Source organism: Melospiza melodia, chromosome 2, assembly GCF_035770615.1.
Source record: "Melospiza melodia melodia isolate bMelMel2 chromosome 2, bMelMel2.pri, whole genome shotgun sequence".
Taxonomy (NCBI): Eukaryota; Metazoa; Chordata; class Aves; order Passeriformes; family Passerellidae; genus Melospiza; species Melospiza melodia.
In genome coordinates, this window is record NC_086195.1 from 135,148,600 (window position 1) to 135,161,505 (window position 12,906).

Sequence of the window (12,906 nt, forward strand, 5' to 3'; positions counted from 1 at the left end):
GGTATCTGCAGCCCTTTCCAGAAACCTTATCAAATAAATGTCTTTCACTGTGTGCCTTGAAGCTACCTTGCACAAAGAGGAGGTGGAAGGAGGAGGAAATTCCAGGCCTGAAGCATGTGCCACCTTTTCAGATTAAAATTCCTTGTCAGTTGACTGTACAGCAAAATCACAGCCAGGAGTCACTTATCAGAAGTTCCACTCTCTATCTACCTTGCAGACAAGCTCTGTTAACCCTAAAATTAAAGACATCATAATCTAAAAAGGCTTGGTAATCAGAGATTGCCACTGTAAAATATGAACTGGCTGCTACAATTTCCATAGGAATTCTTCTTTTTCTCTGCCAAACAGATAACGCTGAATGTGCTTAGTGCCTTTGAATGGCAAAATTTACATTTTACAGTTCAGTCACTGCTGCAGCAGGTTTAGGTGTAGTTTTATATTGCACACTCCTCCAGAGCCACTGCTTGAATAGGGAGAGCTAAGAAAAACTCAAAAGATTTTTGTTCAAGGAAAAGGAAAAGATTCCAATCCACAGTCACCCACAGCCAGTGTTGGTGTCACTCTTGTGAAGTCCTGAAGCCAGCTGAGCCACCTGAGCTGCTGAGTGTCACCCACACTGCCACTGCTGTGATGGCTCCTGGCCAGCTGCAGAGCAGGGCTGCCACTGGAGCCCTAGCTCACACTGGTGTGTTCCAGAGACAACAGCTCATTTCACCGGAAATTACAGACTTATTACAAAATTAAATGTCAGACAAGCCAAATTAAGTACCGCGAATGGGAGCAAAGCAAATGGAAGTAGGTGAAAATATGTAAAACTTTTGGTTCTTAGATGTGCTTGAGAGCATTTTCATGGTTAAATGTAGGATTTTCAGATTCTTGAAGATACCCTACTTCCATTTACATTAATGGTAAAACTAATTTTCTCTTAGTACTGAAGTATGCATTTTTGGTAATTTTCTGTGTCTTAGGAACATTGTTTTCAATGATATATGTAGTAATGAAATATATAATATTTTCCATAGTCCTGCTTTGAGGCATAAAACTAAGCAAGTCATGTAATAGAAACCTACAGACAACATGAAATGCATCTTGCATATATATCAAATACAACATAATATAAATACAATAAATATATCCAGCTTGCTTAGTGCTAGAGCAAGAGAGAAGTCCACTGGTTCCAGTGATGCCATTTTTTGGGCAATTTTTTCCGTTTCTGAAGTATACCATCTACGTGGTGAAATATAAAGTGTTGGCAAAATATAATGTATTGTACTCTGGGCTGCTTCCTGGCATTATGTATTGACTGAGGTATTTATTTAATAATTAATCATCTCCTGAATGAAATGCTTCCACATGTATTTAGCAATGTCTCTGGATGCCTTGCAGATGCAGTACACATTGCTGCAAAGTGAAAACAGAGGGTAGAGAACTCTCCAATTTTAGGTATACGGAAACAACATCAGGATTACATTTCCTTAACTATTTAATTTTCCAAGGAGACAATAAGATAACTTGACAGCTTTAGGGATGGAAATGCTTCTAAGCTGCAGGACTAAAACACTAAAGGAAGAGTTCAAACTTCACTATGTCAGTACAGAACTCCAAATTTGGTTTATGGATATGGCTGAAGTCACAGTAAAAATACAACATCTGTATGTAGAAAATGCTTATGGTCCCCAAAGTTAGGAGCCTGTACAGAGGAAAATATTCATTCCAACAACCAGCATCCGTGACGCCAGTGCCATGAGCAGGAAGAACATAAAAATGGAAATTATGTTCCCTCCCCTCTCTTGTATTTTCTACAGCTAACAGTTTATTACACAGAGAGAGAGGGAGAGCTGAACTATCTGAGCTGACATTTCCTATTGCAGGGACACGGCCTGGGCTGGCTCCCAGCTCAGAGGCAGCGCTGGGGCTGTGCCTGTGCACCATTCCCAAGCATTCCCAAAACAGGGAGCCCTGCAGGGCATGCATCAGGCACCAGGCAGAGCTGAGCAGGACGAAAGGGTCCTGTGGGATCCAGGGCAGCTCCCTGTGAGACCAGGATAGCTGTTCACCACCTCCCATCCACACCTCCGTATCTCAATTGCCCTGGTGCTGCACGCTTCACCTTTTAGTGCCCCAGATAACCCTGCACAGGAGACAGACACTGAGTTCAGCCATGGTGTGAGTGGAAATGATGAGTAGAGAAAAAGATAAATCCTTTCCTTAGTGCTGCCAAGCCTGAGGCCCTGAAGAGCATTGCTTGCAGCCCTGCCACATTTCACTCCCTGCCACAGCCCCTCCGTGCAGACACTTGACTGTAGCCATGATATTTTCTGAAAAATCCCTTCCTTAGGATTTTTTCTCCTGAGAAGCTGGGAGGCCTCAGGAACAAAATGTAAACAATGGTTACCTGTTGCTGTGGAATGCAATAGGTGCATCTGGGATTGGTCTCATGTGGTTGTTTCTAATTAATGGCCAATCACAGTCAGCTGGCTTGGACTCTCTGTCCAAGACGCAAGCTTTTTTTGATTCCTTCTTTTTCTATTCTTAGTTAGCCTTCTAATGAAATCCTTTCTTCTATTCTTTTAGTATAGTTTTAACATAATATATATAATAAAATAATAAATCAAGCCTTCTGAAACATGGAGTCAGATCCTCATATCTTCCCTCATCCTAAGACCCCTGCGATCACTGTCACACTTGGCAGACAGACACTGTCCCTTTCCGGACAGGGACACACATCTTGGGTCACACTGACAGCTCTCATGTTCCTCCTCTGGCACAGAGTCTGGCACAGGAATACCACAGCCTGTTGCTGAGATACTGAAGAGGAAAAAACCAAAGCCAAAGCTCACAAATAACCCGAACCACTCAAACCCACACCAAGCCCCCTCCTTGCCCTTTGCTGAATTTAACATGCCTGCACAGTGGCAGCTGTGATGTCTGAAGCTGTGATTGGCAGTGCAGTCCTCTGTTTACAAATAGGCAACAAAAATAACTCACTTTGGCACTGCAGAACACACATTTACTAAACTCTACAGTCAACAGGTCATGTGATGATAACCAAAAGTGCAGAAAAGAGTTGCTAGTTGCATTCCCTGAATCACCCAGAAAAAAACCCCATAAAATCAAAAAAAAGCAATGAATCAACCAAAAAAATTCATAGAGCTGTGTGTCCACAGTCAGAAAAATCTTATTTTAGTACTGAAACAACATCAGTCTGCTTTTCTAGATACAGCATAGTCAAAAAGCCGAGCCTTTAGGAAAAAAAAACAAATGTGTTTTAACAAGGGAAGAGAAGAGGAGGGAAAAAGAGGAGAAGGCAGAAAAAGGAGGAAAAATGTGAAAAAATCTGAATTGGAAATCCATTTGCTAGAGGAGTATTTTTTTCCCTCCCATAAACTTGGTCTCTTGGATACGTTAATAAATGGATCTTGATCATAATTTATTTCATTACCAACTACAAATTGTCCCTGCACATTACAGTTTCTCACATCAATCCCTCCTATGAAGACATTAGTGCACACAAATGGCTCAGGAGGTAATCCATTCACACTGGGAAACAAATTATCCCATAACAATATCCTCAGAGCAAAGCTGCCACAGTGTAAATATCTACAGTGTAGTACAAACACTTAAATTGGGATCTTGATGAATCAGGACTTAGGCTGTGATCTTGTTCTTTAAAAATACCAGTTTATTATCAAAAAGATCTCATTCAATTTCTAACATCTATATACTTAAGTCATTTCATATCTATTAGCATCATTAATCGAAATGGGATTTCAAGTATGTTTTTGGTTATTATTTTGAATAGGAATATGAAAGATTAGGACTACCAAGAGTTTATTTCCAGAAATGTAACTGCTCAACCAGTCATCAAAGCAAATTTTCTTAATACTAACATTTTACAGTAGTAACAGTTGATTTAAGATGTGATCTTCAGAACAAATTATTATTTAAGAAATAATTCAGTCTTTTTGAATAAACTGTGCTCACTGCTCACAAGTTTATCCTTTATTCTCCAACACTGAGCAGGAGAGCTGGTTATTTTACAAACATAAGGTATGAGTTTTGATGTATAAACATCATGGTGACGAACAAAACAGAACATCTCAAAATTCTTGGTTTTATGAGAGTTTCAATGAAAGAATTCAATACTTTCCTAACAGAGGGACACCAAATGTTTCTGATGGAAAAAAGGAGAGCAGGTTCAGGGCAAGACCTTTCCTGTTACAGTAAATGTGTCAAACTAGAGGCCTGTTACCAAATAAAATACTTTTAAGCCTATACTTCCCCAGAACTCCATAATGACTAATTCCCACTGAACAGAGAAAAGGACAGAAGGACCATCAGCGCCCAGAAAAAAGCATCAGGATGACATCATGGCCTGTCTGCTAGCCAGGAAAGGAAGAGAGGGATTATCTGAATAGTGAACATCTGGATTGTGTATATAAAGGCAGTGAAGGATTTTTATACATATTAGTTCACTGAGTTCCACTGAATTTTTATCTTACAAAGAAACAGTAGTGCTACGATACGCTTCAATAATGAAAAAGCAACAGGAATTCCAGTGGTCTGGGTTAGTGTATTAAAAGATACACAAACAGATTTATCATTCACTACTTCTCTACTATATTTAATTGGAAAAACTTGGCAGATAGTTTAACTCACAACTCTTTCTTTTTGAATTAAAACAATGCAGCTTAGTAGCTTAGTAACACTGACTTTCTTCTTTCTGTGTTTCAGATAAAACAAGTGACTTGATTTTGAACTTGAAGAACCGAAATTCAAAACATACTCAGTTCTCCATCCCAGCATTGTAAAGACTGCTTAAAAAATCTTACATGTGAAGTGTTTCCATTTCCTCAGAATACAACTCAAGACAAATTTGTGTTTTCTCTATATTTTTATCTCTAGAGTTGTTGTACAAAGAAAAATCAACTTATTCTAGTACAACATTATTCAATCTCATTCTTTGAAAAGAAACATTCTTACCTTGAACTGTTAAAGTTGCTGATGCCTCAGCTTTTCCAACCATATTTTCTGCAACACAAGTGTATGATCCCATGTCTCCTGCCATAACTTTCCTGATTTTCAAGGTATGATCATCACGGATTTCGTATCTTTAACATACATAGTAGTTAACAATGAATAACAGAACTTTGTACAATTTCTGTCAAGGGTAAAAACATGGGGGATTTGGTCTAAAAATATTCTTATTTCTGTATTTCCCACAAGGGAAAAAAATTTATAGATAATTATAGTTTGATAATGAAAAATAAAGTTTTAAAACCAAAATATACCCAAGTATTTGAAAACCTTATTTTGATATTATTTGCACACAATTGCAAAGCCCTATTGCAGAACATTTTAATTGTTAGAATTATTTTAACAAGTAATTATAACAATATTTATTATTCTCCATCTGAATGACAGACTTTTTAATATGGTTGAAAAGAAAATATTGTTCCAAAAAAGATTAGAATTGCTTGAAATTCAAGATAAATCACAATTCATTCTTTTTTTTCTTTCAATGTGTTTCTATTTATGGTAAGTAGATTTTTCTCCTAAAAATGATAGTTTTTATTAAAGCTATAGACTACATTACCTAGAAGCTGTATTTAAAAAGTGGCCAACTTACAAATCCAACCCTGTTAAAGTGTTTCTTCTTTCAGTCCACTCTCTAGAATTTTTTTAAACTGATAATTAGGATTTCAAAGTAAATAAATGAGTATTTAGTCTATCTCTATATTGATCCATCACAAGATGTGTTTATTTTTAATAGTGTGTTTTACTTTTTGGCCTGAATTACAGCAACACCAAAAAAGTTCATTGGAAACCTAGCAACAAAAACATGTATAACCAAGGCAGCTTTCTACATTGCCAGACTACATTTTATATCAATTGCAATTCCAATATATACTCCTTGATGTTGTAATCTCTTTTACTATTTGTTATACATTCTGCAAAACTTTCAGTAATCACAAAAGACTCTTCAGCTGAAGAATTAATCTGCATCTGATACTACTGGCTGCACTTGGTTGTTTTCTATTATATTTTATCTTATTGTTTTTTATAATATATTTATATTATATTTATCTTATATTTATATTATATATTTTATGTTATATTTGTCAGGTGTTGTCACAACAAAAACTTGAAAACAGGCTGTTCTTAAGTTTCAACATAACTTGTAAGTTCAACTGGAGCTCAGTGCTAATTAGAAATGTTTTATTGGATCAAGCCAGGCCTTTTATATTCAAGACAAAAATATGTTAGCTGTCAATCACTGAGTGGCCCCATCACACACCAAACTAGATGTTATAAAAAGGGTAACTGCAAGTACTGCACCTTGCTTTGGGCAGCTCTCCGTCATCTTTCCTCCATCTCACTGTAGGGACTGGGTCTCCTCTTGCCTCACACTTAAACTCTGCACTGTCCTCCACAGTCACTGCCAAATTGCTCGGTCTCTTCACAAAAGATGGTCTCTCTAAAGGGAAAGGAAAGGACATCAAGGGTTAATCCAGCAGATCTGTGTCCAGACTGCACAGGATCTCTGTGAGTTTGCTCACAGGAGTCAGCAGCAGCAAGCACTTCATGCAGTAATTTCCAATGCTGCGTTTGAAAAGCAACTATTTCTTCCGCCAGCACACATGGAGTAAAACAAACAAAAAAAACCCAGAATGTCCTCTCTGTAGTTTTTGTTTAGATTAATTGCTGCACACCTATGCTCAGACTGTCTGGAACAAAAAGGTGACCTCAGTACAGGCTGTGTTGTTTTGGCAAACCCTGTGCATTTCAGTAAAGGTGTCGATACACTTTTCTGTAACAGGATTCAAAGCTGTAGGTTGCTGGGCCATTCGTGCTTTCATAATTCCACATCAGGCTGCACTGCAGTGAGGTTTGCACCCTCCCAAGGATAGAAGTGGTTTTAATAATTTCTGGAATATTCCAGGAATGACCCATCTAGAAGAGCAGCACCAGATGACAACAGCATGTCCATAAAAGAACTGGGAAGGTTTAACAGGAGAGTGTTTGGCAGGTTCCTTTGCCTAAGGCAGATGAACTTTTTGTCTGTAAACCTGTGAAAAGCTCTGAGGGAGTTGAAAAGGCAGTTGCATGTTTTGACTTGTATGTACTAAAGATATAAATATCATCCCCCTGGAACTGCAACAGTCTGAGGCCATTGGCACCATCAGGAAGTGTGAATGCCCAAAAATACACCACAAATTTCTCACAGGAGCACAAAAAAACCAGACAGAAGGATAAAGAGACAATCCCACACTCTTCATGTCTCACATTTGTGTTTGAGAAAAGCAGTTCTAAATATTACTCTGGATTTGCAGACACAGGGATTCAATATTACAAAAACTTAATGGTTCAAAAAGGAAATGTGACCTGAACAAAACCTTTTTAAAAAAAAATCTTCCTTTGTTCTAGAGGATGTCCAGACCAGCTGGACACTTGTGTTGTAGAAAAATTAACTTTGCTGGCAATGGTAGGAAATAATGTTAAATGAAATAGCAAGTTGATGTTTAAGCTGTCAGTTCTACCCTGAGTTCATATACAAGAAGTGAGAAATAAAACAGAGATCTACAGACATAAATCTAGCTGTGAATTAAAAAGACACAAATATAGACAACCCCCTACCCTGGCCCCTTTCTTGTAGGTGCTGAAAAAACCAAACCTGAATGTAAGAAAACAACATCCAGATTAAATCTCAGAGTAGGAATAGTTTGGGGAAGAATATTTAAATATGCAAGAGAAAAAAGACTGATCTGGTAAGACCAAGAGTGCTGCCCACAAGAGGCACATTGTTCTCCAGATCAGTTTCCTGAAGGAAGAGTAATGGACTTCCAGGAGTTTTTGTCTGCCCATTTATAACACTCTTACTGAAATGCAGAAATGGATAAGGGAAATCAACACTGATTTAAGAATCTGTCTTTGTCACATGATTATTTGGTACATACAAGGAAAGCTTAGCAAGGACCACTTTGAAACTTTCTAATATTACAGTTTCTGGCATGCAATCCTCCCTCTGATCTAAAGCAGAGACCTAGAAGCAAAAGTTCAACTTCTAAATAACCAAACCTCATAAATAGAAGATTAATGTAGAAAAATTTAAAATATGAAGTCAGCATATTACTTGCGCTTTTTCACGCATATCCGAGTCTGAGTTGAAAGAATAGGGTGTTTTAAAGATTTCTAGACATGGGCTGGTAAGAAATTCAAACCTTTACTGACTCATTTGAAAACAAAACCTTGCTAGTTTCCCCAGGCTGAAAATCTGAAATATGTCTGACAGGAACAAGAGATGAAGAAAAAGCCAGACAGAGCTCTGCCTGCAATGCACCTCTCTCACAGGTTTTTAGCAAGAGAAGTAATTTTTCAGCCTAAGTTATCAAACAGTTCAGCCCATGACTCCCTGGCTGGCAGCAGACTAGTGATGAGCTATTACATGGTACAGTTAAATAGGAGCCTGGTGCCAGGACTTTACTCATGTAATTACAATTTACTTTCAAGTTTAGATTTTGCTTGAAAGTTCTGAAAGTCTATTTGACAGTAAACTTCCTCCCCTAGTGCTTCAAAAGTATTTATACAAAACCAAAATATATTAGTACAAGTTCCGCAGCTTCTAAAGGGTTACACACCACTTTCTTCCTGGATATTCAGTTTGAACAACTTTAAGATGGCATAAAACCTGTTTTATTTAGGAAACACCTAAACTCTGAACAGGTCTTCAAGTTGCCTGAGTCCTAGCTCAACAATGTAGGGAAGACAGATAAAAGTGCCAAAGAAAGACAAAACAGCTCTTAAACATGATTTTAACAAAAATAAAACCACCAACAAGCTACTAGTACTGCAGCAGCATTGTGATGGAAACCAGTGTGCTTGGATGGTCTCATCCATTTCCAAAATGCAAGTTTTTTTATTTTTTACAGAAACAATCAAGTTGTCTCAAGCCTCCTCTACTTTAAAGTAAAATGGGCCATATTTTGAAGAAAAAGTACGTAAATTCTCCGGTGCTGAAGGGATACTGAGACTGCAGGTGGACTTAGAGCTTCCCTTCTGATGCTGCAACAAAACATGCAATTTTCACCTAAGCTCAGCTATCTTAAATGAAAACAGATTTTTTTTGATCAATAGGATCACTTGAACAAGCAGATCTGTTGTAGTTTTACAACACTCAGCACACGTTCCTATAAATGGATAATTACTCCAAATAGAAATTTAGAGTAATTCTGATTCTCTCCAGTAAGAAGGAAAAATTAAGCCTCTGCTTCTTAAACTTGTTAATTTTTGTTTTGTTCTTATTTCACAATACTGATCCAGTCATGGACACTGGAATTATTTTCAGTTTGAGAGTTAAACACAAAAACATCTTCTAATAGGAATAAATTGTCCAAGGTGGGCTGCAGAGCCAGTGACTTCCTTCTATTTACTAGATCACAACCATGACAAAAACATTTTCAGCACTGAAAGGGAAATGGATCAGAATGTTTAGAGAAAGGCTTACCAGGAAAAACAAAAGTTGTACATTTTCATCAATAGAGTCCAAAAGGAATTCTTACCTAAAACAGTGAGCTCTGCAACTTCACTTTCACGTTCTCCAACCATATTTGTTCCAACACAAACGTATTTGCCAGCATCATTCTTTCTTGTGTACGTGATCATGAGCTTTCCTCCTCTGATCTAGGAAAAATCAAGGATAACAGAAATACTTCAATATGAATTATCGATTTAATAAATAATATCTTAGAAAATATTTTGTTCCAGATAAAACAAAAAGCCATCTCTGGTTTTCCATTTCACAAAAAAAGTGGAAAAAATTACCATTAGTCTAATTTCCTTCTCTTATGCAAACAACTTGTGTTTTAGTTTTATATTAGTATTTTAAAATCTCTGAGATTTGGAGACTTGTTAGTTTTTTTCTTCATTCTGTGTAATGTATTGCTGGTTGCTCACCAGCCTGTTTAATGCTTGTTAGCCAGAAGGACTACAATTCCTTCCCATGTACTGATACAATCAGGTGGAGAGTAAAAATTAGCACAAGACATAAATCTCATTTTCACATCAAGTGCTGCAATTACTTTTTCTTGACAAGAAATATGTGCACACTACCCTGCTGCTGGTTGTGCTCATTATTATTCATGAATTTTGTGTTGTTTTGGTTTTCATTTTTTAAGGAAGTGAAGCAAATTCTTTAGTTCTTCACCTTAAATAAGGTAAGTTTGAACGATGATAAGCAGATGAGCAGAAGCAATTATATTCTTTGAATTCAGCTTTTGGGAGATAAAAGAATTCCAATAACCCCCAAATCAGAAAACACACCTTTGCGATTCAAAATCGTATTATATTATATATAAATGTACATTAAATGCATATGAAAATAACTGATATATTTTAAAGGATTTATTCCCCCGTTCTATTGACCAAATGGTTGAACAAGTTACAAAGTTCACCAAAATGCAGCAAAATTTGTGCAGGCAGCTGCATATGTACCATGCTTACTTTGATATACAAAGAAAGTTCCTTAATTACAGCAGATACATTCTGAAGTGCACACATGCTTACAAGCCCTATCACTTTTGAAAACCACTGCAGTTCAAGCCATGGGTGGAAGTAGACAATAAATAAAAGCCACATATGAAGCTACATGAAAGGCTCTAATGTGGTCAGTGACAAGAAGGAGAGTGTTCTCAATACGAGGTATTTAGCTCCAGTTGCCTGCAGCTAGAAATCTATCCCTGGAAATTTGACATCTCGAGCAGTGTTGGGCTCTGATTGTCACTGCAGGATGTACAGGCACAAAGATGACAGTCAGTTATTGAGATAAATGGACACGCACGTGGAGCGTAGACAGTGTTGCATACAAATTTCATTCTGTTGCCTTTGGCACTCATTGCTTGAGAGCACAAGAGAAATGTCCTTTATCATTCAGAAAGCTGGTAATGCTGAAATTTCAGTGGAGATTTGAGGCATGAGGAATGAAAAAATAAAGGTGACCTGCAAACACACATTTTTCAAGAATTGATAAGCAGTTTCAGATTGCTGACTGCCTGAACTGGTGAGCAGGGGAAGAAGATGTAAACTATAACATAGTTATAGCCTGTCTGTATTTATTTCTGTTTTACATGTCCCTAAATCACAGAAAGCAATGATTTTCCAAATCATGTATGCAAAGGACTAAAAAAAAAAACCCCATTTTTTAATTATTTTCACTTGCATTTTGGGGTATTTGTATATCCAAATACATATGCAGAAATATACACCTCTTATGTATATAAATACTGACCACACTGGATAGAACAAAGAAATGTATTTATACGTCACAAGAATTTGCCAACTCATCTGATGATTTCAAACCCATGTAAACTGAAATCAGTGATTTTTTTGTATGTCTTCAAAATCTAAATCCTAGTGACATTCAGTAGCATTTGTGCTCCTCTGTTACTTTATCACTTAAGAAAATCCCATTCAAATCCACCACAATATGACACAACTTCATATCTTGCACAAATTGTAACCTTAAGCAAGAACAATCCGAGGAATTTCTAGTCGGGATCGCTATGAGACTCTCTTCAAAGTGTAGATGGAGAGAAGCATTAAAGCAGAAACATGAAAAACTAAAAAGTCATTGAAAGCTGCTTTTCTAGCAAGTTATTTGAGATTTAGATAAAGAAGGAGACACAGAGGAAACATTCCCTCATGGATGTTGAGGCAGACTTCCTAAGATGTGACATGCATGCTGAAGGAGGCCGTGCTCACAACATGGAATTCTGAATGCACGTGCAAAAGGGTTTCTTTTGTTAGGTTGGTTGATTTCCTTAAAACATGAGAAGGGTTTAGAACTTTAGCTACAATGACGGTTATTCCACATGGAATTGTGATAAATTACACAGCCACAATAAAATGTCCCACCAGTGAATGTGGAATTACACGTGTCTGTAACTGGAGCAGGCACAGATGGCCAGAAGGAAGTGAACTTCCCCTGGTGGGCAACTACCAAAATTCTTCATTGCATTTTAAAAAATTAGGTACCCAACATCTCAACAAGACTGGACAATCCCTTCATTTTAATATGACACTGCAAATCAAAACTCCAGCAATGAATAATTTATGTTGGCAGTGTGCAGTATTTCTTCTCAACAGGCAATCCCACAAATACCTACGGACCACAGACCAATGGCTTTGAGTAAAAAAGTACACAATGGAAGACATGCATGTGAAATTTGGTAGGAACACATAAAGAATCACTACTGAATTTGTCTTCCTAAGTTGATATCCAGTATTTAGAGCTGTAAATAGTCAAGTCACCTTTGGAGACAGTACATGAAATCCTGCAAATTACAACTATTCATAATCTGTGTATACTTGAAAGCTAATGAAGGCATTTTGATTTGGGTGCTCTGGCTCTTCTCATATTTTTGCTGTTGTCCCAAAGTACACCAGCTGGACTTTATAGCAGCAAATGATATAATTTGCAAAAGTCACAGGCAGTGAGTGTACCATTACATCCCAAACTGCCTGCAGAGTTGTGACCATGCTGAATACCAAGAGAAGTCCCTTCTTCCTAGTAAACAAATACAGAAAACAGTTTTATTTCACTATTCTAGGAGATATGGTTGTGTCATGGGAAAAGAACAGCTTTGCTAACTGCCAACGCTAAAAGTCTGATTCTGGAAGTAAGTGTCATGTTTCATTTATACCAAAATGAAGCCAAGGCACTTTTTGACTTTTCATGCCTCTTCAGTATCTTGTTCTGTGGCTACCAGCAAATCTATCAGGGATTTACTAGTAGGATAATACAAGAATAGCACTGAATTCATTAGAGAAAAAGATTGTGATCAGCATTTCACAGATGATCTTCAGCTGCCTGTAAGATGTATGAGTTATTGTATATATGCTAAGAAAATA

The 12,906-nt window shown here is 37.3% G+C and overlaps 1 protein-coding gene across 5 annotated transcripts in view; it reads right to left on the bottom strand.

The window, feature by feature from the left end:
• Nucleotides 1-12,906, bottom strand: part of ROBO1 (roundabout guidance receptor 1) — a 684,128-nt gene that overhangs the window by 78,993 nt on the left and 592,229 nt on the right. For all 5 annotated transcript variants that reach the window (XM_063150061.1, XM_063150060.1, XM_063150063.1 and 2 more), the window contains 3 exons: nt 9,561-9,681; nt 6,340-6,478; nt 4,984-5,111 (listed from right to left, as the gene is read on the bottom strand). In XM_063150061.1, coding sequence (XP_063006131.1) covers nt 4,984-5,111; nt 6,340-6,478; nt 9,561-9,681 — 388 coding nt within the window. The remainder of the gene's footprint in view (nt 1-4,983; nt 5,112-6,339; nt 6,479-9,560; nt 9,682-12,906) is intronic.